At 45.1% G+C, this 26863-nt stretch overlaps 1 protein-coding gene across 2 annotated transcripts in view; it reads right to left on the bottom strand.

Moving 5' to 3' along the window:
* Positions 1-748: 748 nt before the first annotated feature.
* PDLIM4 (PDZ and LIM domain 4) overlaps positions 749-26863 on the bottom strand; it is a 44156-nt gene continuing 18041 nt past the window's right edge. For both annotated transcript variants that reach the window (XM_014891571.2, XM_088173768.1), the window contains exons 3-7: positions 24143-24227; positions 10459-10637; positions 5974-6131; positions 2151-2271; positions 749-1261 (exon numbers count right to left, since the gene is read on the bottom strand). In XM_014891571.2, coding sequence (XP_014747057.1) covers positions 1057-1261; positions 2151-2271; positions 5974-6131; positions 10459-10637; positions 24143-24227 — 748 coding nt within the window. In that variant the 3' untranslated portion in view covers positions 749-1056. The remainder of the gene's footprint in view (positions 1262-2150; positions 2272-5973; positions 6132-10458; positions 10638-24142; positions 24228-26863) is intronic.

Raw genomic sequence — 26863 nt, 5'->3', positions numbered from 1 at the left:
AAATATTTTCCCTGTCAAATAAAGTGGATGATGAACCTGGCTGAAAGCACAGCCTTGGGAGATGGGTATAAATACAATCCTGCTGCCCTGGGACCTGGGGCTCACCCAAGCTCCAGTTATTCCCTAAGCGCCTGGAGGGATTTTATCACCCCCTCCCTGCTGGAGGCAGACCCAGATAGTAGCAATCTGAGGACCTAGAAATAAAGGACTGCAAAATTTTAGCAAAAACTAGGGAATAGTCACAATGGCAAAAGCAAAGGCAGCTGTGGGCAGAAATGTAGGAGGTGGGGATAATCAAAAGGTGCTCCAGACTACTACAGTGCCCTTTCAAGGTGTGCTTGAGTGATTAGAGGATAGAACAACTGAATTAGGAGTAGAAGAAGGAAGAAAAAAGCCTCATCACACACTCAGTGTGGAGATCTCTTGGGAAGTTGAATCAGACCTTGTCAGCCTCAAACTGCACTGTCCTAGTCCAGAGAGTTTCACGATAATTACTGTTTTAAGAGACCACCCTTCCTTGGCACATCTGCTGGGATGCAGCTGAGCAAGGCACCCACTGGTATTGTCCTGACTCTAAGGGGATGGTTTTCAATCACTGGGGCAACTACAGGACAGGAGATTAGGGTCAGACATAAGAGACAGCTACTTTTGTTAAAGTGCCTTATTTTTTTTAGCTTTTAAAACATCTTCTAAAACATCTTCAATAGAAGGAGGACACCAAAAAAAAAAAAAAAAGGAAAAAAAGGAATAGAGGTTTTAGAGATTTTATATAGAAGAGAACAGAGAATGAATCAATATTTACACAGATCTTGGATAAGATTACAGGACAGACTAATAACCCAATAGAGCAAAAAGCAGAGTATCAAAAAAAAGGGCAAAACATGTTTGAATGCTTTCAACATCATTCCCCGGAGATCCCAAGTGTAAATGGTTTTATCTAGGAAAAGGCATTTTAACTTGGGCTTTGGTAATCAGGGTTGATTACAGCCCCACTGCTTGCAGCCAGCAGGAGGATGCAGGTGAGTGGCCACCTGACCTCTCCAGAGCAGCCCAGGCTTAGACGAGTTCAACTTTAGCATTTGGATAAACAGCTACCACATCGTATCCTTCAGGGGGCTTAACCCTCTCCTTGGCATGTGTCTCGCAGTACAGCTGCTCCTCAATGAAGAAATACCCTCTCTGCTTCAGGTTGAGGCCACAGTCATCACACATGAAGCACTCAGGGTGGTAGAGTTTGTCCCGAGCCTTGACGATGGTGCCCCTGGGAGAGATCAGGAAAACTCAAGTGAGGTGGAGAAACAACAAGCATGAATAACTTTTCCTGTTGCTCAAGTAAAACAGAGTAAGTGGAAGAAAACAGTATGCAGGGACATCTAAGGGTGTTATCAGGAGTTCTCAGCCCACCCACAGCTGCCACCTCATTCCAAGCATGGCTTCACTATGCTTCTGCATTAAGGGATACTCCACACCCAGCAGCACCGCTCCACAGCTTGATGCAAAACAGAGCCTGTAATATCTACATTTAGCCTGGATCTGAAAATCAGGAGCTAGCATCCTGCAAGGACTGGGGCTGTGCACTTGCAGGCACTATGATTTGTGGAGCAGAGACCCTCAACTCACAGCATCAGCAAGAACACAGTCACAGAGATTTGCACAGCTCACACTCAGCCATCAAATTTGGCTTGAGCAGGATGTAAATTACAGCAGAGCATAAATTACAATAGGTCATAAATTACAACAGAACAAAGCAGAAAAACACCTATACTTTCTGAAATAAGCATCCATCAGAGAGTCAGAGTAACTCTTCAATAAACAAACAAAACAGCTCTCTTCTCAACACTCAAGGTGTTTCTCTCACCAGCCCTTGTAAGGCAGTGAAGGAGTGCTTGGTGCTGTGGTGCTATTCATAGTCCCTGGGCAGCTACTATGATAAGCAGGGCACAAACCATCCCATAAATCATCCCTTGCAAGATTCCCTTAAAAGGGGCAATCCAAACTGCATTGCTTAAGTTTAGATATGGTTAGAAAAAAAACCAGAAAGCGATTCAAGGTATTCTGCTATAAATTCTAGCCCATGTGCCTGGCAAGACCCAACCCAGTTATGTCCCACCGTCATCGTCCCCACTGCACCAGGTGACGACAACACTTACACAATCCCATTCCTGCAGCGGGTGCACTCAGGAAGCATCTGCAGCCCAGACATGGGACCACCAAGCTTTGGCACTGGGGACTTGATGTTTTGGGGGTTGCTCAGTTTGTTGTGTTTTTCACCTGCCAAGAATTATAAAGACACATTGAAATTGAAAACTCAGCCTCTCAGGGCTATTTTTTTTCTCTTTTTCTTCTTCTTCCTTTTTTTTCCCCCTTTTCCCTTAAGGACTCAAATGAGTCTGCCTGTCATAAAAGGACCTGTAACTTCCTTGGAAGTTCCAGGACAGCACCAGCTCAACAGATACGGACCTTGTCAAAATGCAAAGCAGCTGTGATCTAGAGATGAGAGTTTAATTTGGCTGCAATACTACTTACTGAGTTAAGAATTATGAATAGTGAAGAGCTCAGAAAAGCCCCCTCCCCCCCAAAAAAAAGGTTCCATCACATCAACATTTCAGGTACACTTGGTAGATCCACCATTTGTTAAGGAGATGTAGATGAAAGCATTTCAGAGAATGAGGCAAATTGAACCAAACTATAGAATCACTTGCACTTTTCTTCCTAGAGCATGCATTTAAAGTCAAATAATCTAAACCAAAATACTGTGATAGAAGATAAGGTCTTCTGAGGCACCAGGCCTCCTTTCATGAAGGTCCAACAATGGGAAAGCAATGAAGATTTTTTGACTATAAAAACATCATAGCAGAGTTTTCAGTGTTGCTGCTCCCACTCCCTACAGATCATCTGCCCTCTGATTCTGGACAACATCAACATGCTTGTTGCCAACCACTGGGATACTTAAAAGTTTCCAGTATTGACGCCATGGTTTTCCACAGCTGACAACATATTGATCTATGGCATATATTGATCTATGGTTTCTCCATGATTGCCTAAGGCCGTAGAAAGGAAAAGCTTGTGAAGAAGGACCAGTTGGCTCACAGTTTGGAAAAGCAGCAGAGGAGCTCTTGCACGAACAAGTTGCTCTCCAGAGTTCTAATTTGCCACACTCCCTGAGCTTCCAAGGTGTTTCAGTCCAGGGTCCAAGCTCTGATGCCCAGAAGGTCTCAGTAGGGCACAAGCAATTTCTGACAGAGGCACATACTCTGTGCCAGTTTTGGCAACTTCAGAGCAAAATCCACTCTAAGTGCCTCCAACAGCTCCAGAAACATCCCTGCATTTCCTAAAGGGAACTTCTGGTATCTGGAGCCTGACACATCATCACTGCTGGTTGCCCACAGATCCTGGGCAGGGTCGCATGATAGACAGATGCTGAAGGGCATTACTTGGAAAACCTTCCTTCCATGGACAGACCCCTGCTCCCCTGTCTAGTGTGTCTCAGGTGTGCTTATTGTCTTAGGCCCAGATGGGAAGGAGTGCACACCTGACTCATCCCCTGGGGTGCACAGGTGTCTTCACACCACAGCCCCCTCTCCAGCCACGGCTCTGACACAGAGGCCAACGCTGCCAGCAGTTCCAGCCAAGTGGGTAAAACCAAAAGGACCAACTTCCCACCAGACCCCACCTCCCCAAAACACAACAGAGTGTTTGGCAATGCCAAGAGCTTTCATACATGCAAGAGTGCCTGCCCAAGAGCAGAGCAGGGTTACTCCACCCCAGGAATTCCCCCAGAACTCAGCTAGCTCCAGCCAAGCCCCTTGTTAAATCCTTCCTCTGCCTTGCTGGGAATAAACTGAAACAACTGCTCAAGCTGCTGGCTTCCCCTAGCATGAGGCACAATGTGCTTTGACTAGACATGCTCATCTGCCAACATTTAATAGTTAAGCTGTCACCACCTCTCATGCAGAGTGCTTGGATAAGCTGCTTAAAAAAGTAAAGAAAGAAGAAAAAAAAAAAGAAAGGGATTTTACAGCAAAATGAACCCTGCAGAAAAAGCTGCTTCCCATCTTCTTGAACAGTGTATCACTTCCTTTTATTTACAAGCCCGGTCTCATGGTGATTTATGGTTTTCTGCAGGGCAGCAAAATGCTTTAACTGCACAACCTCAATCATGCCATCCCTGTTATGGCTAGTGCTTGTCCTTCCTGGGTCATGGGTGCCTATGAAGGTGGGAACTGCCATTCCTCCAGCTTCCACCTCAGCACAAAGCATTGCTCCCTAAGGGTGTGAGTAGAGATACATTCCATATGAAACAGATTGCTGTCCAAGACACTCAGCTCCTTAGGAGAGAAGAGCTTGACTTTAAAAGAACAATGCAGAGCAGGCTCAGGTCAAAATGTGTAATTTTAGGCTTAAGGAAAAAGGAGCAGGGGTGGCAGCCGTAAAACAAACCTAGCAGGAACACTTGGGATTGCAAGCGTGCTGGAACATCAGAGAGCTTCATGTCAAGCAGAGATGCTTTTCACCTAATTTCTCATTCCTTGTGAAATAAACAGCATTGGAATGACCAAGGCAAAAATGAGGCTGTGCCTGCAGGCTGTCATACATCCCCTCCACACTACTGAAAGGGAGAGGGAGAATGGTAGAATCCAGGTGACAGTGACTTCTCCAGCCTGTCCCATACTGGCTGGTACCTGAAAGCAGCCTCTCGGGCTCCAGTCAAACACGCGGTGTTGCACTGGTGATGGGCTAGTGCCAAGAGAATGCTGATGAGCACACATCCAGGACTGGCTGGACAGTCCTAGGATTCAAGGACTTGTCCTGGCACCTCTTTGTTCCCCATTCCCCCAGTCCACAGCCTTTTCTTTCTCCCTTCCTCCTAGAACTGGGTTTCTGCCAGCTCAGGGCTGCAGGATGCAGGGGGAGGCAGGAGCAAACCAGCAAAACTTGATTTTTTTTTCCCTTTCCCTGGCACAGAGAATGGAGGAAGGCAGCAATGTTACTAATTGGGATTAACAGTCACTTCCCATTTGCTTCTTCCACAGGAGACTGGGGAAGCAGCAGATTTGTCCTTGCTCTTGGAGGTCTTGAAGGACCTGAAGGTCCAACTAGGGCCTGTATTTAATATCAGTTTTTCTGCCAGTCCAGGGGCTGTAATACCAATATAAAATATAATAATATACCCAGTGCTTCTGAGGTTGATCCTATCTCATGCTTTGCAACTATGGCTCAGTCCCACTGAGAAAACCAATACTGGTAGAATTCCATGATGACCAGAAGTTACCTGCAATTCTGCTTCTTGTGAAGCAAGAACCAACATTCTTCTAGTCAAAGAACAGACTTCTCCAACATTTTAGACAAACTGAAGTGCAACAGCCCAGCTTGCTACCTCTCACAGCTCCATAATGAGATTTACAGCAGCTGGTATTTTCCCATAAAATATACATTCCTGGATTCACATGACTGAAGTATGGGGCCCTTGGAAGGAAGCAAAAAGAGGAGTCTTGCCCTGTAAGACTGTAGAGCAAAGCCTAAAAATTTAAACATAAAAGCCGCAATAGACTTAACATTGAAAGGCAAAAAAAAAAAAAAAAAAAAAAAGAAGCTGAAATGTATAGATTAGGAATCTTACTATTTTAATGCATTAATTACATTGGCAGAAAGCTGTTACAGATCTGAGAAGAGAGCCAAGAGCTCCTGATCTCTATTCCTGCCTTGCTGAGGACCATCCCATGTCCTTATGCAAATGCCATTTACTTAACCAGACCAGGTTCTCCAACAGTGATCTTACACAACTGCTTAAGGCCATCACATTTCATAAACCACCTCAGAAAACAGCTGCCACACTGGTTACAAATCCAGCTTTCACACTGTGCTCAAGTGAGCCACAAAATTTGGTAAGCAGGACTATGTGAAACACTGATTTGAAAACGGCCATCCTAGTCGTTTCCTCACAGAAGGGTGCTTCGGTGCGAACCTCCTTACCATTCTCACTGGCCTCCAACATGCCCTGTAAGTACCGGAAGGATCCAGACTGCTTTGGCTCTGGAATAGGCTTTTCATAATCCTGAAGCATCTTGTAGACATCTGACTCCACATCAATCCCATTTCTGTTCCGTGGGAAAGACTTCATGGGTTCAATGCTGATTTAAAGCAAAGAAAGAAAGACTCAAATCAAACAGAAACAGCTACTGTCAGCTCATCAGGGAGGTACTGAAATCTCCATATTCCCATAGATTCAATTAAGCACCTCTGTTCCCATGTGTTTCCCTGCCTGGAGGTATGTCTGGCCCAGGAACAGTTACTGAACCAAGGAAGTTAAACTTGTTCCCTGTTGGGCTCCAATTGAGCAACAGAGCAAGGACTGGCCCAGTTACCAGATGTCTTCAGGAAAGAGGGCAGCTGCTTGCAAATGCTGTAAATTGCTTTGTCACCTATGGAATTCATTGAAAAAAATGGGAAAAATATGCATTTCATTAACTATGTAGGGCCAGGGCATGCGCCCACCCCTTTTAAGTGTGTGCCAGGCAGGAGAGCAAAACCCCTCACCACCCACAAGTGCCTCCTGTGAAGCTGGTGTTACTGTAGGTATATCACAAACACAGACCACACCTTAACTGAGAAAACCACCTCACCAGAGAGGGGGACACTGGGGCTGCCCAGTAACCCCCATCTCCAGCCTTGAGCCTGGAGCTACTCCTGGTCTGTATGAGAAGCATTTGGGATGCATAGACAACAAAGAGCCATTTAAACCATTATTCCAGTCAATACATCAAAACATGAAAAACATGGTCTAGAATAAAAAATATTACAGGTACATGCTTAAATGTCCTGCTGAGAAGAGCTGAATCCAAGTGCTGTTGTGCTTCAGAGGCCTCAACACACAGCACAGCTCTGGGGGAAGTGGCTCCTCTTCCTTTTTTTAGAGCAGATCATTATAAAACAAACAAAAATGGCAAGAGTCGTGAACTCCATCAGCTTCCCATACTTTAGCCATCATCTGGATTATTTTCTCCACCAGTATTATATTCATGTCTGCTTAAATAAATAAACAAAAGAAATAGCATTCACTTGCAAAGAAAGAAAGAAAGAAAAAGAAAAAAAACCTCCAGACAAAAGTCACTTTCAAAGAATGGCTAGAGCTCCATATTCTGGTAGGGACTCCCTAGCAGGTCTGCTCCCTGCGGGAGGTGAGGTCCAGCCTGGGTGGTGAGGCTGAGCCATGCTGGTGCAGAGCCACAGATCCATCCCCATGACTCCCAGCCAATCCAAATCCCACATCTGTTGTCCAAGTGCTTCTTTACCCTGCTGCAGTTCATTCCTACATCAATTCACACATTTTCATTGGGAAAGGGCAGTTTTTGGCAAGTTGTGTTAATTTGGCACAGCCTGGTTTGTTGGTAACAGGAGAGGGGGATGACAAAAGGGTAGCTTCTGTGAGAAGCTCCTAGAGGCTTCCACCATGTCCGACAAAAACAATCTCTGATGGCTCTGAAGATGAACATGCTGCTGGCCCAATGAGAGAGGCTGGCAACACCTCTGTGATGACATTTAAGAAGAAAATCAAAACAGTGCAAGCAGTTTGTTTCCAGGGATGGTGAGGCACTGCTCCTAAGGGCCATCCCAGGTGCAGCGCATGGCAATGCGCTGCAGCTGCGACCATCTCGGCATGGCCTGTGGCCAGCCTTGCCTGCTCAGCCACACCCAGCCAGCCGTGCTGTGGGTGGAAGGGCAGGGGCGGCAGCGGCAGCTTCTCCTTCCCACTGCCCTGCAATGAAGAAGGGCGTTAAATAGCACCAGCGCCATGGCAGCCACCACTGCCTGCCCGATGGCGGCGGGGCTGCCTGGCTGGCAGCGGGAACATGGCGAGTGACTCCCCGACACGGAACCTACACAAAATCAACCTCTCCGTGCTGCGGGATCTTGCAAGAATCTTTGAATCAGTGGAACTGCTGGCAATGATATCTATGAGCAGCAGCTTTTCTTCTAGTCAGAGAAGAGGAGGAAGCGAGGACATTTGAGCAAAAACATCATGGTACCAAGGTCAGTGGAAAAACAAAGAGGGGGAGGAGGTGCTCTAGGCGTTGGAGCCAAGATTCCTCTGCAAGCTGAGGTAAAGACTATGATGAAAGAAACTGTCCCCCTGTAATGCAGAAAGTCCATGGGGGATGCAGAGATCCACTCACAGCCCATGGGAAAAGTCTTCACAGAAGAGCAGGTGTATGCTAGAGAAAGCTGTGATATGGTGGGAGACCTGAACAGAGAGGGCCGCTGCTTCCAGAGACAGAGGGACCTTGCTTCCAAACTGAAGCAGCCTATCCTTAGAAGACTGTACTCTGTGGACAAGTGACCCATGGCACAGCAGTTTTGGGAACACTGTTTGCCTGTGGGTGGGACTCACAGCATAGCAGAGAATAGACTTCTCTCCCTGAGCAAATAGAAGATCTCGAATGATAAACTGATCAAAACCTCCATGCCCTGCACTGTCAGTGGGAACAAGGGAGGGGCTGGGGGGAATAAGGTGATTTAAATGCTTATTTTGCTTTTCATTATCCTCCTCTGACTAAATTATTTATTTAATAATAAATTTACTTTATACCTTTAAATTTGAACCTCTTTTGTCCTTAGAGTGTTTCCTCCTAGTCCTCAACTCATGAACCCTTCGTTAATTTTTGCCCCCCTCTCCTCTACCCAGCTGAAAGCAAGAGAGGATAAGCAAGTGACTTTTGTGGTGCCTGGTGTTTGGCCAGTGTGTAAAACCATGACACCAGCCCGACCTCATCAAAGAAAATGCACTCCTGCCCAAATCTACTCAAAGACTCAAGTAAATGTCATACTTTAGGCTCATTTGCAGATAACACCAGATTTTGTTTTGTATTTTTTGTGCAGTTCTCCTCTTTACAAATTCAATAACCTTTCCAGAGCAGCACAGGAAATAAGCTGGTTTGCTGCATCACTGAAATACAGATTCATGCAGACACAGAGTTCTCAAGCCAAAAAGAAATTCTCTTTGCATGTAATAGAGACATTACTTTCTTGCAGGATATTCTGCCAGTTTGGAGGAACATAAATCAAGGTCCTTGTAAGCCATGTGAAAGCATCCCAGTCCCCAAACTGGCTTGTCTCAAAGTCTGAGTTATTCACCCAAACTGTTCTTGGCTACACAAAAGCCTTTTCTTTCCTAGGAGCATTATTTATTTCTTAGCCTCCCAGACAGCTGCACTGAGCAGATCTTACACTTATAAACATCTCAGAGTTACCAGCGTTCATCTTTTCAGCCAGTATCTCCAGCTTCCAGGGTAAGTGTTGGCTCCTGAGTCTGTGGCAAGATGATCCCTGCTCCTAGGAAGGCAGCACCCTCCATCCTGCCTTGGAGATACACTTTGAAAAACCAAAATATTATTGCCTGGGACACTCACAGGGCCATGGAAAAGCTCTCCAAGATCATCAAGCCAAACCATTCCCTCAGCATTACCAAGGCCACCACTAAACCATGTCCCCAAGAGAAATATCCACATGTCTGTTGTCTCTCCAAGTGTGGTGACTCCACCATTGCCCCAGGCAGCCTGCGCCAGGGCTTGACAAACTTGTCAGTGAAGAAATTTTTGCTAATATCCAATTTAAACCCCTCCTCCTCCTCTTGTCTTCCATGGCATTAATCCCATCTGGGGGACCATACCCAGAGGCCACTAATCTACCTACTCACATCATCAATAGAAGGGTCTTAACAGATGTCTGGAGAACAAGCACCTTTGTCACAGTGCAAGCTGGCTTGTACTGGGCAGTTAATTTGGCCATATATAGGAGAAGCAGCCTGGCCTGATAGACAGGCCTCCAGGAAACTGAGATAGGACAGATTTGGAAACAAACAGGGATTTGACCCAATGGGTCCCAGCCTAAGCTGCAGGAGCTATTGGTCAGAGAGCTGAGCAGCCTGAACTTTCAACCAATCACAAGTGCTTGCCTGGGAACATTAAGAAAGGTATTTAAGGTGAAGTCAGAACAATAAAGTGCTTTTTGTCACATGGATCACAGAGTGCTGTGTCTCTGTCTTGGGCACAGCACCAGTCAATGTTACATACCTTCACCAAGATGCATACCTGAGCATTGCTTCAGCATCACAAACTTCAAATCAGTGTTGCAATTGCTACCTATGTAGATGTCGCCATTTTGTTCAGAAATTGGTGTCTCCAGACCTTTTTCTTTTTGCTTTGTTTTGTTCATTTGCTTAGTTACTTTTCTCCTTCCACCTACAATTGACCAATAGAAAAGGGGTGCAGCCCCTGATGGACTTGGCTGAGTTAGGTCAATGGCTAGAGAGGATGATCTTGAAGGTCTTTCTAACTGAAGTGAGTCTAAGATTCCGTGATCTATGGAGCATGAGGAGCACCACAACCTCTGTGCACTCCCTGAATCTTAGTTTGCAGGAACAGCAGCAGATGCAGAGTGCAAGCTCTGCCCTGGTCCTACCTGTGGGCAGGAGTGATGTGGAGTCCACTCAGATGGCCTGGAAGTGCCAACTCGGAGCTGTTATTCGTGTAGAGCTGGGTTGGTTGATGATGCTGCATGTTCAGCATCTGTTTGCTGTCCGTGGGGCTGCCCCCAGATCCATGAGGCATCAACCTCCTGTTCTGGGCAGGGCCACTGTCCTGGAAGAGAAAGAAAGCAGAAAACCTGAGATTTATAGTGTGTGATTTACACGGAGAAGCTGTGCTGGGACATGCAGTTTGCAGTAGTAACATTTTATGTGTGCTATGGAAAACAGGGATGTGCAACAGGAAAAGGAAAATTCAGGCTTGATCTGCAGTTAAATTGTGCTGAATCTACACAGCACCCCTTGGTCCCCAATCAAATGAATTTGCTGTTTCTCCATGGTGAGCCACTGCCAAAGATTCTGCATTTATTTTTCCTGCATTTATTTTATATTTATATATTTTATATTTAAAGGCTGTTTCTTTAAAAGAAAGGCTGTGTAAGTCTGCTTATTCCACATTCCATCACTCTGAGGGCACTTGCTGTGCTCCTGACTTCAGGGCCATCCCTTCCATTTCTATCAGCAAAACAGGATAAATCCATGCTAGGCAGCTCTATGTCCAGGTTGGGCAACACCTGAGGCCAAGGGACCAATCCTGGAATTTTCACTTGCAACTACCCTTGTCCACACAGATCCATACTCATTTAGGGAGGTTTTCTCCTCAGTCATTTACAGTGTGAGAAATGTATCAGTCAAGGGTTTAGCTTGGTATTCATACTTCCATTTGTTTTTTGAGTCCCAAGGGAAACTGTGGAAATCTTTTTGTCATATGTCCTCAGGATGCCATTAAACCACAGATTTTCCACATTATTTTACTATTTTACCAATGTCAAACATTACCTACGTGTTACTCCACACACATGGAATTCCACATATATGGGTGGAATTATATATTAGTCAGTCCCATTCACACCCATAAACCAAGCAATACCTACTGCTAATGTCACCTGAGCCAGGCTTTACCTGCAAAAACTCAGTATGGGGAGAGGAGCTAACTCTAGTTATTGGGAAAAGCAGCAGGAAGCTGGACACTGCCCATGGATATATGTTGGCTGCTATTTCCAGCTATGTGAGTCACAAACATGCCCAGACTGATGAAAGACATAGATGCTGTGTAAGAGGCTGGAAATTGTTTAACCTGGTTTAATTTGTTCCAGGGCAGCTCCCCAACAGAGCTGCCTTCCACCAGCTTTTCAGTAGACTGAAGCTGATGAAAAACCAAGCAGGGAAAGAAAACACCATCCTGTGAACTAGTAACAAAGTGTATATTGTGAGGCTCTGATATAAAGCTTATTTTTGACTAAAATAATCCAATAAATACTAATTAGAAACAAATGTCTATCCTGGTGCACAGGAGAATGCACTGGCACTCACGAACCTTGCAAAAAGAAACAGCTAAGAGAAGTAAAAAACCAGATCCTGCTACAAAAATATCTTGAAAGTTACAATTCTTCAATTCTTCCTAAGGCAAAACGTCCATTGATAAAACCAAGCTTAGTTAAGAAATTAATGATGGTGCCTTTGACTTTTTTTTCCTTCCATCAGCTGAAAACCTGCAGGCTTCAGCAAGCTCCCAGCAGCTTCCCTTGCTTCAGAAGCTGCCCAGAGCCCTCTTGGCACAGTTCCCTCCACACTACATGTGCAGAAACTCATGGGGAAAACTGCTTCCAACATAATAACTTCAAATTGACTATTAAAAAGGTAATTTTGCTGCCAGGAATAATATAATTTTAACTGTTCCCCAATTTATATTCTTAAAAAAAACCCAAAACCAAAACCATATATATATATAAAAGAAGGCTACGGGTTCCCAATTCCCAGATTTACATTATTGTTTCAAGGGAAATAAAGAAAGCACTCAACCATAATGCAGAGAGGAAAAGAAGGATCGTAAACATTTTTTGGGATAAAAGCAATGGTCCATATGGCTGGCAGCATTGAGAGCTATGCTTTTCAAAAGCCATTACCTTTAATTATCTGGGCTTCATGACTCAGATTCACACTCAGTCCAGAGTGGTTGAAGGAGAGGGCTAGGTCCTCTCCTCTGACCTCATGTGCTCCTGCACACTGGTGCTGTACAGACCTTTGCTGGGGAGCATAGGACTGGTAGCTGTTTCCAGAATAGAAACCTCTTCCACCAAAGGACCTCCAGACTACCATCTCCGTTGACTTGCTTAAATCCAAGGTAGTTTGCAAAGCATTGCCCTTTTGGCCCTATTAAGCTCGGCAATTTGTACCTCAAGACCAAATGTTGCCATAAAGCTAAAACTTATTGCTTGGGCACTCTCCAAAAGGAGGCCCTTGATGGAATGGAGAAACAGAGCCCTTTCTGCACCGCTTGGCATCCCCAGTTGCCACCAGCTCCCTGTCCCTGTGGGAAGAGGATGTTCATGGTGGTGGCAGCTCACGTTTCCTCTGCTCAGCCATGTTATAAAGCCACAGGCGAAGCAGCAGCATCCATAGGGATCACAAAGCTCTTCCTGTAGCACAAAAAGCTGTTCCCAGGCCAGAGTTCAGTCTCTTCTTCCTCAAAGGCTGTGAGACCTCTGCAAGGCTTTGCTTTGTGCCAAACACTCACACATTCACCCTCAGAAACCCAGAACCAGATGGATTTCTTTCCAGTTGTCAAATTCAAGATCAGTTCAAATTTCTACCCTTTGGGGCCTAATTTGCTATTCTTTGCTGGATTTTCTTCCTGTTTTTTATGGCTTTTCTTAAACTAACTGCGTTTGCAAACTCTTCTTAGAGCTGGCCTGTGAACTTTCACCAAGGAGAATTCCTTTAGCCTACAAACCAGAAACTCCAATTTGTTTTCTCACACTTGGCTGTCTTTTTATGCATTTTGCAAAATGTCCTCAACTGCAAGTCCTTAGCTCTAGAGACCACAGAGAGTTAGAGAACATCAGATTTCATATTCTGATCTAAAGCATTTAAGGTTCATTTACTTCAGTATGCTATTAATTAGACTTGTAAAAAAACGTAAGTACAAACAAAATAACTAGTCCCCTTTTTCCAGACTACTAGAGATTAAAACTGAAGATTGCTAATTTGATAGGTCAACATTGGCTCCTAGAACCTCCAAGCAAGCCCCTCCACCCATGGCATGATTTGAAAGGGCTTTGAGCAATGATGGTTTCGGTGTATCTAAGAAACTTTCAGTGAGAGCAAACTCACCAGATGCAGAGCTGGAAATATCTCCTAAATTATGCCACCAAGCCCCAAGTCCACCCTCCATCTGCCCACCTGTGCAATTTTGATAGGAGATTTGCCCAGACAGGACCAGCAACAGCTCTGTCCCTGCGATGTGGGTGCCCATCCCCACAGGAATTGCCTGCACCTTGTTTACATTTTCCTAATCTTGGGAGTGTTGGTCCTGTTCTCACACACCACATGAGACTCAAACAGAGCCGAAGCCCATGCTTGGCTCAGTCCAAAGCAGTTTTCTGTTTGATGTTCTTCAGATTCACCCTCTTCTGAAAACCAGATCGTGATGGGCTGGTGTCAGGTATATGCTTGCTGCCAAAATGCTGAATTACAGACACAAGCATTGTTATTTATGCACCAGGAGATAAAGCATCCCTCAGCCACAGAGTCACCCGGAAGAGGTGCCTCTTGTGACTGTGTTTGGTTATCTGCATCCATCATCCAGCAATAGCAGGACAAGCCTGTCTGCTTCAGCTCCTCCTTTGGCTTCCTTCTCCCTTGCTCCAAGCTTGAGTAATTGAGTCCCAACTGATTCTGGCCTCTCCTGGCAGAGGGCTGTCCGCGGATGGAGTTATACTGCTTTCATTACTGCAAGTCCTCTATCATGCAAATGTGCCAAGCAATTAAACCTGAAGACATATCCCAGTACATCCTGACACCCTCAGGCCAAGACTCAACCTCTACACAGGGAAGACAACTGCAATGCTGCAGGTCCCTCCTCTCCTTCCCATCACGTTTTCAACAGTAAAGATACTGCTTCATCTCTGATGAACCAGTTCAAAGGTCCCAGAAATAGAAATCTTACTATTACCTCACAGTGGGGGATGTATGGGACAGACCTAATGGATTTCATTTCAATGCAAATAAGTGATTTACATTGTGGCAAATAGCCACAGTAAAAGGATTGATTCTTTGACAAAAGCCTCAGGAGAAGTCCCAGGGGAACCCTTATGACAAAGGCTGCTCCCAAAGCTTGGAGGAAAGGATAAATTTTAAAAGCTACACTCATTTTAACACGTATTTCCCTATAAGCACAGTTCAGATGTTCTGCATATATGCTGCTTTTACAGACTAAGCAGTGCTCAATCTAACTTTCAAAAGCTCTAGTAAGTATGATCCCATTACCTAGCTCAGCTCAGAAGATTAAGAGATAAGGAAAAAAGGTCGGGCCTGAGTGCGTGGGTTATTTTACAAGACATTTTAAATATTCTGCCAAGCTCCCCTTTCAACATTGTCAGAGACTGAAATACTATAGTTTTTGACTTAAACATTTTCATGAAGGACTTTTAGAATTGTATTACAAAAGCTGCACAGAATACCACCACACTGAATAGGTCTTTGGAGTGAGGCCCTGCACTGTTCACTGATGAAGATAAGAGAAAACTCAGGAACTGGGGACATTCACAAAGCACAAGCTTAGCACCTTCGGGGAGAAGACCACCCAGGGCTATCAGCTGCCAGGCTCGAACAGACCCTCTCACCAATGGGTGGGATGAGAGAGGCTTTGAGTGTGTGTTGGAAAGGCCTCTGGTCAGAGGCAGTGAACGCCCACTCTCTGATGTGCAGAGGGGCCCTTCACCCGGGGGAAAGCTTATCCACAGCAGAGAGGGTGGCACGGCCCATCAAAGGCCCCCCAAAGGGGTCCCCAGATCCTGCACCAGAGATGATGCAAGAGAGCCTCAGCGTTGCAAGGGACAGTATCAAACTGGCCCCCTGCAAGGGAGGCACCTGGGCGCTCCCACCTAGCCCAAAGCATATATGTGGCCCAAAGCATATATTAATCCACTGAATTCTATACTCTTCAGCATGTGGTGGTGTGATGTGAGACCCTCACCACTAAGACCCCACGGAAGGGAGCAACAAGACATTGTTGGGACCCTCGGATAGGGGACATGCTTCCACCTAAGCCCTATTACTCTCTCTCCCCCCCCACCCCCATGCACACTTCTTTTTCTATCTCTTTCTCTTTGCCTCTTTTACTATTAAATAAAAAAATTAATCAATTTTTTGGCACCAACATTTAACCTCGTTTGATTTTCATCTCGTTTTTGGGTATGTTTCGAACCTTCAAAGTTCCTTCCGGTTTATACACAGAGACTTAGCTTTCCTCGCTTTTCTGGGTTTAAACCAGATCGTAATAAATGTATACCACAGTCTGACGGAAAACTTTATCCATCACATCATTCTCATTACACTCCTTTCACAGCTGTCAGATAAATATCAAATGAGTTTTTCAGATCTCTCTAAGTAAAAGACCAAACTCTTAAAATCAGATGATCTTTTTTGTAAAAACACTCCAGAAAATGTTCGCATGACACATGACTCAAGCTGGAGCCTCGTGGAGCCCCAGCCTGCCCATATTCCCCGGACACGATGTACAAGGGCATGTAGTGACAGGACAAGGGGAAATGGCTTCACACCGACAGAGGGCAGGTTTAAACGAGATATTAGGAAGAAATTCTTTCCTGTGAAGGTGGTGAGGCCGTGGCACAGGCTGTCCAGAAAAGCTGTGGCTGTCCCATCCCTGGAAGTGTTCAAGGCCAAGTTGGATGGGGCTTGGAGCAAGCTGATCTAGTGGAAGGTGTCCCTGCCAAAGGCAGGGGGATACAACTAGATGAGCTTTAAGGTCCCTTTCTGTCACAGTGCAAGCTGGCTTGTACTGGGCAGTTACTTTGGCCATATATAGGAGAAGCAGCCTGGCCTGATAGACAGGCCTCCAGGGAACAGTGATAGGACATATTTGAAAACAAACAAGGATTTGACCCAATGAGTCCCAGCCTAAGCTGCAGGAGCTATTGGTCAGAGAGCTGAGCAGCCTGAACTTTCAACCAATCACAAGTGCTTGCCCAGAAACATTAAAAAAAGTATTTAAGGTGAAGTCAGAACAAATAAAGTGCTTTTTGTCACATGGATCACAGAGTGCTGTGTCTCTGTCTCAGACACAGTTCCAGTCAAGGTTACACCTTTCAACCCAAACCATTCTGTGACTCTGTATAGCACAAGGCCAGCACACATTTAGCCCAGGGACAAATCTCTCACAATCAAAGAGCACTAATATTTCTCCACCTTGGAGCAGCCATGTGGATGGACATCAGAAGGCTCTGATGGATGTTTCCTCCCACAGCTCCAGGGAGAAGCTGCACCCTCATGCAAATTAAAGAGCACAGGAGAGACTTGAGCTGCAATACCAGGACTTAATCCCTTAACCTACCTGGCTCCCCAGCAGTCTCTTAAACTTCCACAGCAATGGAAAAAAGTTACCTAAGACTGTCAAGATTTAAATATGTTTGCATTTATCTTGCCTACTGCAGTGCAGAGAGCACATTTCTAACATTAAGTGCGCAAGGGGAATTTACCCAGCAAACGGAGGAGAGCTTTGTATGTATGTCTTGGGAGAAGAGCCTTGAAATTTTCTCCTTTGCCCAGCAGCAGCAATCTCCTGCCAGGTGACTACCTCACTAGAGCTGTGCTCAGCAACAGTTTAAACCTACAAAGGCCTTCTACATCCCAGTGTTTCAGGGTCACCTTCCAACCTCAGGAACAGGAGGGCATTGCTCAATGCAGGTGTCAGATGGATGCCTCCACCATTCACAGGCTGCTATTGGATTAACTTTCCACTGACAGAAAGTAATATCCACTACAGATGGAAAAAAATTGAAACCATCACAGCAAGTGTCCACCCGCCATCCTGCCTGCCCCCTTTCTCTCAGGGAAGATGCTGTTGTTCCCATTTCTGTCCATGCTTCCATTGAATCACTTTACTCACCATCCAGTGTTTGGCTTATAGGACAAACCTGGTGAGCTTAACACTAACAGACTATGCCCTGATTTCATGTTTTCCAGCTTACTGTCATTGTCCTCTCTCTCAGTTGGGGAATTGTTGCAATTTCAGGTGTTACCATATCACACTTTCTGATTTACTTTCCATAATCATTATCAGCAGCTAATTGAAACTAAGAGCTTTACTAGCAACAAGCTAAGCTTCAGGCTACAAAAATACTACATGCTTAAAACCAAGAAGTGCCTACTTCATCAGCATGACTTATCTGAACACCTCCTTCTGTAAAAGCCATTTTAAGGTACACAAGAAAACACAGCATAAGCAACAGGATGACATAATTTTTCATTCTGGAATGCCCCAACCCTTTGGTTTTCCTCATTTATAAAAAAAAAAAAAATCAGGTCGATTCAGAAATATGTCTCAGTCTTTCCCAGCCCCGTGTGGCATGAGCTGCTTCAGAGAAAGAAGCAGCTTCAGCCTGATCATCCTGAGGGACCACAGTGAGCATCCCTCCAGCATCCCTCTTCACACTACTGGGTATGGCTCTTTCCACATGCTCTCACCCCAGGAGGTCACTCAATTGACCTCCAAGAGCAATTAATTCCTCTTAAGTATGACACAAGGAAAAACGAAAGGGGATAAGCTGTTTTTCCCGATGGATAAGAACAGAAACACTGAGCTACACCTGTGCTTCCAAACACTCAGCACTTCTGCGTACACAAGCAGCAGTTTCCTTACCTGTGTTAACAGAGTCATTACTGAAACTGATGTTATCTAGTAAAATAACACAGTATACGTCTGCGTTAGCACTCATTCCAACAGCATTTTGTTTTGTCCTAAACCAACCCCCATTGTTATCATTTCAGTATAACTCCTATGTACCTTCAATGAGAACAAATTATTCAATTTACCTGGACAGAAGAAAACACTATTTTGAAGTTTCCATTCCCATTCTTCCCTCCTTTATCTTAATATTACTTTTGCCTCTTTCATATACCAGGATTATCAAAACTCACTTAAAGAGGCTAATTTATCTAAGACATACACAGAGAATTTCATATAAAAGGTACAGCTTCAAGATGTTAGAAGGGTACTCAGAAAACTCCTTTGCTTTCCAATCATGCAATGTTATATCACAGGCAAAAGTAAATACAAGTGCACACACTATGTATGTGTAACCTCTTCACCCAGTAAATTGGATCATTTTTTTTTGTACTGTAAAACCCCAATATCTGGATGCAAAATGTTGCCTGAGCACCTGGAGCTCACAGCTAATGCACCCACAGTGGCTGTCAGGATTCAGCATGTTTCTGCTATTAAATCAGTCCTCAAACAACAAGCTGTGAGTTCCCATGGAAGGGAACCCGGGTTTGTGCCAGGGCATTAGCTCATCCTTTGTTTTCCCCAAAGCATGAGGCAGATATTTTCCCTCCTTCCTTCAGGAGAGTGCCATTGGTGCCCAGCTGGCTGAGAGGTCTCAGCAAGGGCTTTCCCAGAAGCAGGTATGGCCCATCCTGCCCCACGAGCAGGGGAGGAAGGATGGTCAGTTGCCTTAAGAAAGGAAATTTCACCTCTCCAGCAAGGAGGCTTTAACCCTCAGCTCACAGAACTCAACATGACCTATGCCAGGCTTTTGCAAAGAAGTACATAAAAGTTTCGTGCTCGGCAGCAACCCACACAGAACTCAAAACAAATACTCCATTTAATTAAAGTTAACTTAAATTAAATTCATTACTCAATTAAATAAGGAAACATTCACCCTTAGTCAAAAAAAATATATATAATCTAGCAAAAAGTAAATATGAACATATTTAAGAAATTTTTAAAGGTGTTAAAATCAGTGCTAAGAGACCGGTTAGCAGCAAACTACCCTCTCTGCTCTAGTGAGGGACACTGCTGCTGTCTCCACCAGGTGCCCAGAGCTGGGGCACCAGAGGCTCAGACTCCCCTGAAGCCCACAGGTGATTTTATTTATGCAATTAGGAGCAGGCACGATTAGCAGTGATACTACTTGTGAAGTCAGGGCAAGTATGAAAAATTCCCAGGAATGATGCTGCAGAGCACACACTGGGTGGATACCATGTGCAATTAGAGGTGGCAGGTCCTCAGTCCTGCAACCATACACACCTGAACACCTCTGACAAGAGCAAATGAAGGTATGTTCACATTTCCACTGGCCTGGCTCACACCCAGCACCACCTTGGTTTCCTTCACTGCCTGGAGTAGGCTGCTCAAACAGTTACAGTAGATACAAGTTTGTCCCAATTTGTCTCTTTACCCCATTCTGGCTGGCATTTTCACATAGCAAGCCACATGCCTTGCACCTGATTTTAGTCAGAGCAAGCTAACAACAAATCTCCGCGACTGAGACCTGGGTGTCAAGAAGAGAAAAAATAATTCATAAGTGATGAGCAGAAACAGCCTTCTCCTTGCTCCTGTGCAATACCTCTGATGCTGTGGCTCTTCACAGCCCAAAGCTCACCCTCTCAGTCAGGTGGTCAGGCTGGGAAAGCCACTGCTCAGGACACAGCACAAGAGAGGACCAAGCGCACTGACGCACCTCCCTCATCCATCCCCTGAGAATGACACAGGGGCTGCTCTGCTAGCTCCGTAGCACCAGGATGCCATTCCCAATGGACTACTGTGGGAAGTGCCTCTTCTTGTCTGCACTGCCAGAGGAAACCCAGCCTTTCACCCCACGTAGATATTTCAGCCAAGCATTCAGGTTTAGGAGGATTTGCATCCTATTCCAGCTTTGGCTACATGCTGCCAATTTAATTTCTGCTGCAATTATTCTCCCACCCACATACTTGATCTATTGCCAGCTAGCACGGACAGGGTCCCCAGAGCCCAAAGCCCATGTTTCCAGCTGACCTGGGGCAGACGACTGCCAATTCCTGCAGTTTGGGAATGAAGAAGAAAACAAACATCCTCTCTTTTGATTAGCACTGCATGGCAGTATTTTGACTAGCAAGCTTATGCTAGAGGAAGCCCTAAACAGTAGGATCTCCAGAAACTGATGGATGGGTGCTCCCACTCCCCCTGTCTGCTGGGGAGGAGTGGCTGAGGCTGGTGCCCACAAGGACACCAACACCATGCCAAGTGAGACTGGGGATTCCAATATGTGACGGTGGTGATGTCATGTCTGCATAATGGAAATCTTGACTGCTGGCTAGAAAGCTCCAAGCTGTCCCCAGCATCCCCATGGGTGCCACCTCCACCATCTCTGGGTCCAACAGATAGGTAGCCCCCTTCTTTAGGTTGCAAGTCTCAATGTCACTGCATTTGTGGCCTCCTCGGTAGGTCTTGCTGTTAAGGACAGACTTGTCTAGTGAAACCAACTGATAACTAAAGTCTGCTTTTAAAAAAAAAAATTATTTCCCAGAATTGACTCACTCATCCTGTTCAGTGTTGTTCCTGCTAATTGTGAAAAAGCAGCTCTCCAGTTCCAGCTTCTTCAGTTTGAGGGCAGCTATTCCCCACAGTCATGGCAATAATCAAAGTTTTAATAAGGAGGATTGATTACATTCTTGGGTTCTGAGTAGGGGTTTACCAGAAAGCTCAGCTGAGAAACCACAGCAGATTTAGAAAGAGAGGAAAACTCACCAGCTACTCCATACCTTCCAAGTTCTCTTGTACAAAAGATAACTACAAATTTCACTGCCTTCAAGACAAAGATTATACCTAAAAAAACCTAAATTGTAATAATAGAAATACAGATTTTCCTACAAATCACTCAGACTGAGGCATTCTACTTATGCTCACATGTTTCAAGCAAGGGTTACTGTAGTGATAAGTCAAGATTTTCAACAGATCTTTGCCCAGTATGACGAAAAAGCATATAGAGTAAAACCTGGAGGAAGAAAGGATATATGCTCCACATTACTGCAAAGGCCACTTGGGGTAAAACTCTCAAAACCTTTTTCAGGGCCAAACCCCCGACTTCTTTTTGTGATTTGAGGGCAGAATTCCAGCAGAAATTTTTCCCTGTGTTTCAAAGCAGATTGCTTTTTTCCAGATGCAAGGAAGTGCACCTAAAGGTTTGCACATACTGAGCCAAGTTACTACTTTACAAAGATTTTTTTTTCCTTCTCACAATCTAGTAAGTGCCTTTGCTAGAGGGGCTGAATGAACACACCACAGGACAGCCCTAGGTCACCTGGCATTGCTTCACAAGGACTCCAGCCATGCCTGGAAGCTGTGCTCCCAAGGGACTGGATACCTGCATCCAGTGCTGTCTCTCTGAGTGCTGCTGATGGTCACTCTCAGCTGCACACAGGTCAGAGGACATCAGTGATAACACTTGGGTTAGCACAGCTGCTGGCATCTGTTCCAGGCTGTCAACATGAACCATGCTGGAGGCACAAGCAGTTTGGGGAGAAGAGTCAACCAACACAACTTGGTTCAAGCACAGCAACCTGGAGTTGTGCATGGAACCACCTTCACCTCCTCTCTGCGAAACCCAAAAAGCCACTAAGGAAGACAACACATAGATACAGGCACCAAAAAAAAAGAGCAAGAGCAGGAATCTGCTGCCTGTACTTGTACACCCTTGTTCACACACCTCTCTTGGTGCCCTACCACGAACATATTTGCTTACACACCCATGACCCAGATTTACATATTTTTCAGTGTAGGTCTGGATTCAGACTAGTACATCCCTACTGTCTTCATTATACTCCATGAAACCGTCTTAATTTTTTTAAAGATCCATGTGTAACATATATTAATAGTCAGATTCAAATCCAATCTGCATTAAACCTCGGAAAGTCGTATCTGGCAGTGGAACTGCAGCACATTTGTTCCTCATTTAATGTTATTCATAGATAAAGTCTAGTAAGAAAAAATAACAGTCAGAAAAGATGGCTGTAATTAATAAATGAAGCAAACATGGCCAGAATGCAAGCTCACACATCACCCTGTGCTGTAAGCCAGGGCAGGAAAGACAGACAGCCCCATGTATGGCTGGTGTGCGATACTAGGGCAGATCTACCAGTGTTGCTGTTGTGCTGTGCCCCTGCCCACTGTCCCTGGGCAGAAATGCAGAATATCTGCAAATTCTACATCACTGGAATGGCCAACAGACTCAATGGCCTCACACTCTGGTCCATTTCTCATGGGGTTTGGAGGATCTCACCCTTGCCTGATCACTCGGTGGGCTCTCTGGTGCCTGTACTTTCTCCCCATTCCTCACTCAAGGAGATACCATTCCTTGTAGAATCATCCCCTCTCTTCCACTCTTGCAGCTCTTGTATTCCTTCTGAATTGAGCCAAGGGAGGGCTGAGGGGGCACCCTGGAACCCTCATCAGGACAGTCTAAAAGCCTCTCTGGAAAGGAGCAGCTGAGCTGAAACAGCAGATCCTGCACACAGGCATTCTGCAAGGGCAGGAGAAAAAGAATGGAATAGTATATGACATAAATCACCTTTCTGGAGAAGGAGACCATCTGACCAATATTTGAACACTCAGCATCAGCCAAAGAGCGCTCACATGCTTTGGGAGCAAGCACAGGGGATTCTGTCAGCCTGAACTGATATACTTTGATGTTCTGAAGGCTGCAGGCAGCCCCAGGGCCTCTACCACTGCCCTGGAAGGGGTGGCCAACCTACAGCAATGAGAAGCTTCAGCAGGCTCAAGTCCTGCCATCCATGACCTCGGGTGCCCTAGGAAAGTTGGCAGCATGTCTATCACCTCAGCACACATTCAAGGGGGAGCCACACAGCAAGAGCTGTCCTCTGTCTATCTGTCCCTCTGGTCTCTTCCTTGTTCACCAGTTATCTCCACAACATGGACCAGCATATGCAAAAATTGGCAAACCAGTACCTCATAAGCAGAGAGGGAGAAGAGAAACCCCATTTCTCTTCCCATCAAGAAGCCAAAGGAGAATGAGAGTCACCTCTGACCCTGCTAACAAGCCATTAGAGATGGGTAGGAAAGATGGGGAGACCTACTCAGCTCCATCCACCACCTGGCTGCTGCAGGAGACAGGGTAGTAAGGCAGGGCAGGATATAGGTAGAAGGCTCCAGGGAACAGAGCTGAGGACAGAAGGAAGAGAGAAGTTTCAAAACAGAGAGGGGTGAGAGAAAAAAAAACCCAAAAACCAAAGGAAAAAGATGAGAACACTATAACTCCCGTGCCCTGCCACTCTCACGACCAAAAAAAAAAAATCCACCATCATGAGAGGAGGTAAATCACTGTCATGGGATTGGGAGGGTGCAGCAGATTTTGGAAGCAGCCACGGTAGAGGCACACCAGCTGAGGCAGATGCAGACAGATCCTGGGCATGCTGTACCCAGGCACTGGACAGTCAGAGGACTCCCAACAGCTCCATCTAAAATAACACTAACTCTGAGCTTGGTCACTGCCTTATGCGGTTCAGCAAAGCCTGGCTTGGGTGGAAGGCAGTGACACAGATGGGATTATGCCAGATCTGCTCAGGATCTGGCTCATTGTGGGAACCAGGGCTGTACCAGCCCAAGAAAAGCACAGACAGACCTGCACAGAACTTTAAAACCACACATGGAGACTCTTCAGTTCACCAGCAGAGCACAGGACTTTCCAGGCTCCAAACATAGATGTCCTCTCCTCAAAAGCAAGTTGGGAGAGCAGATGTGTAGGGCTGCAGATACCATACCTGTGAGTCCAGCTCAATGTTAATCCGGTACGCTTGAGCCTTGCCATCTTCCAGGACAGGGGGTGACCAGGTCTTCCCTTCAGCTCTGCAGTGGAAAATTAAGGAAATTCTACTTAAATTGCTTTTCAAAAAAGCCCAAACCAAACTCTTCCCCCCAAAACAAAACCCACAAAAATCCCAAAGAAAGAAGAAAGCTCCTTAGAACAAAAAAGCAATGAAACACATTTAAAAAAAAAAATAAACAAGAGAAAAAAATTCCAACCACATATATAGCATTCCCTGGCATGTTTATATTATATTTGCATTTGTCCAAAATTATCCTCAGAAACAGTACAATGATAAATAGAGAAGATGACAGTTTCATCCTATTAAAACCTATTAAATGAAGCTCAAAGCCATCCTTGAACTACAAGGTCCTCAGTTTGGGGTTAAAGAGACAAACTTATTTTGGTTCAAGAAATCAGAGGACAGGCTCTTGGTAGCTCCTGTTTTGCATATTCCTGGCATTGTCATTTTATTCTGGCCCTGAATCCAGAAAGTATTCTGATTACATGCATATACAGATATACATATATACACGTAATCTCTGGCAGGCCTGTGTACAGCATCAGGAATTCTACAAACATCTTTAAGGGAGAAGGCTTTCATCACCTTGTATGAATCATCTTGACCGTTTCAACAGTTGTCAGAGAGAAAAAGCCCTAAAAATACAGTTTCCATTCCTAAATGCATCTTAGTCCTGCCAAGGCAGAGCAGAATAGTCACTGTCCAAAGATTTTCCATGTGCCTGATCATTTTTTTTCCTCACAAAGATATCTGGAGACATGGCTGGAATGTGATCTCCAGCATAAATCTCTAACACTTAGGGTATGAGGGAGCCACAGAGACCTGGGCAAGGTCTATCAGCTACATGCACAAACTTTTCAGGATACAAGAAAGTTAAGTTGGAAGATGGAAACTCCATTAAGTTCAAGATAAAGCTTTCAACATGCAAACTATTCTGTTTATCATCACAGTCTATATATGCAGCACTTCACAAAACAGGTTTTATTCCATGGGCACAAATACATCCAAGCATCCTTTGTGAATTCTCACCCCTGCCATATACCACATCCACTTTCAGTTAAATTATCTGAAGAGTCCAAGTTTGTAAAACAAAGAGCACAATTTTAACCCAGGAATTCTCCAGGAGATTTTTATCTTTAGTATTTTGCAGCTACACAAGTCAACATACAAAGCTGTCTTTCTAAATCTCGGGTCTGACCCAAAACCTCCCAAATGCAGGGAATCCCACTGACTTGAATACACTTTGGATCCAGCCCTTGAGCCTTTCAGCTTTTTTTTCTCACTACTATCATTACTGCTTTTCCAACAGGGAGTGATTACTCTCATAGCTAGGTATCTCTTGTTCTGATAATTCATCTTTACTGTTGTTACTTGATTTTAGGCTAGGATAATTCACTCATAAATTGGTCTTTCCAACTGGGACAAAGGAAACAGTCCCTCTCCCAGGAACATCAGCATTCCCAACAACTCTGTCTTGCTTTTTGCCATGATCTGGTGCTGTGTACATTGCTTCCACATTGAAAATCAAATCTGGTGGCCCACAACAATGGAAATGCCTAATTACATTAGCAGGGATCACTGTTATTACTTCTGAGCTTTCGCCTGCACTGAGCTAGCCCAATGAGAGCTTGCAGTGCCCTGAGAAGGGTCCATGATGACTTTCCCCCCCACTCAGCTCTGGAGTCCACATGCCAAACACAGCTTAAAGCATCCCCAAAGACTTCAACCTGCCAATAAATAAGAACAGAGCTTCAGAAAGTGATTCTAATTGCAGAAGGTAAGAGCAATAGCAGTAAATTCATTCTGCGTGAAGGTATGGCATTCAGTCACCAGTACTGCCAGCACTTCTCACTTCTCCATACCCCTGAGAGAGATCACACTCTCTCTATCAGAAAGCAGATAAACCTTTGCTTTCTAAAAGTCATCATGGCTATATTTACTCTTAATGACAGACATGGACAAACTTCAGTTTACATGGAGAAGTCCATTCATTATTAATGCTTTAATGATTCAACTCAAGACTTCACTATCAGTTCTGCAGAGTGACTAGAAGTTCTTGGTATAACAGAGACCAACTTTGACAGCTTCCAGCAACAGTCTGAACAAAGCCAGGCTCATGTCAGCCCCAGCTTCCACTTGAACTACACTGAAACAAGATGATACAGCACAATTTGGTCTCCACTTGGCACTTTTTAAGGTGAATGGGAGAACCACCAGCCTCACCAAAAAGAAAGTCAAGTTGTAAGTTTGATGAGCATTTATGCTTACACAGGGAAACCCTCACTTTTCCCTGGGAACAGCAAAATACCATGTAATCTGAAACAATCCAAAATAATTAAGAGATTACTCTGCCTGAGAGAACAATGCTACAGGCAGCTACTGCAGGAGAGGCTGATGCTTGGAGCTCATGCCCCAACCCTGGCTGCCACGAACATCTCATGCTCACATCCCCAGCAGAGCCAGCAGCACAGGGATTCCCTGTAGACCCCAGAACAAGCCCTAGAGCAGTGAGGACTTGGGGGCCAGCAGAGTCACTCTGAGACCCCCCCCCAGCAGGAGGTTCACCCTACCAACAGCCAGAGCTTTGTGTTTAAGCAACAGCAGAAACCCAACACATTTTTCAGACATCACACGCAACAAATCAGGCATCATTCA

Source organism: Sturnus vulgaris, chromosome 15 (genome assembly GCF_052056855.1).
Source record: "Sturnus vulgaris isolate bStuVul1 chromosome 15, bStuVul1.hap1, whole genome shotgun sequence".
Taxonomy (NCBI): Eukaryota; Metazoa; Chordata; class Aves; order Passeriformes; family Sturnidae; genus Sturnus; species Sturnus vulgaris.
Note: the sequence above shows the minus strand (reverse complement) of the source record. Positions and strands in the feature narration are given on the sequence as shown.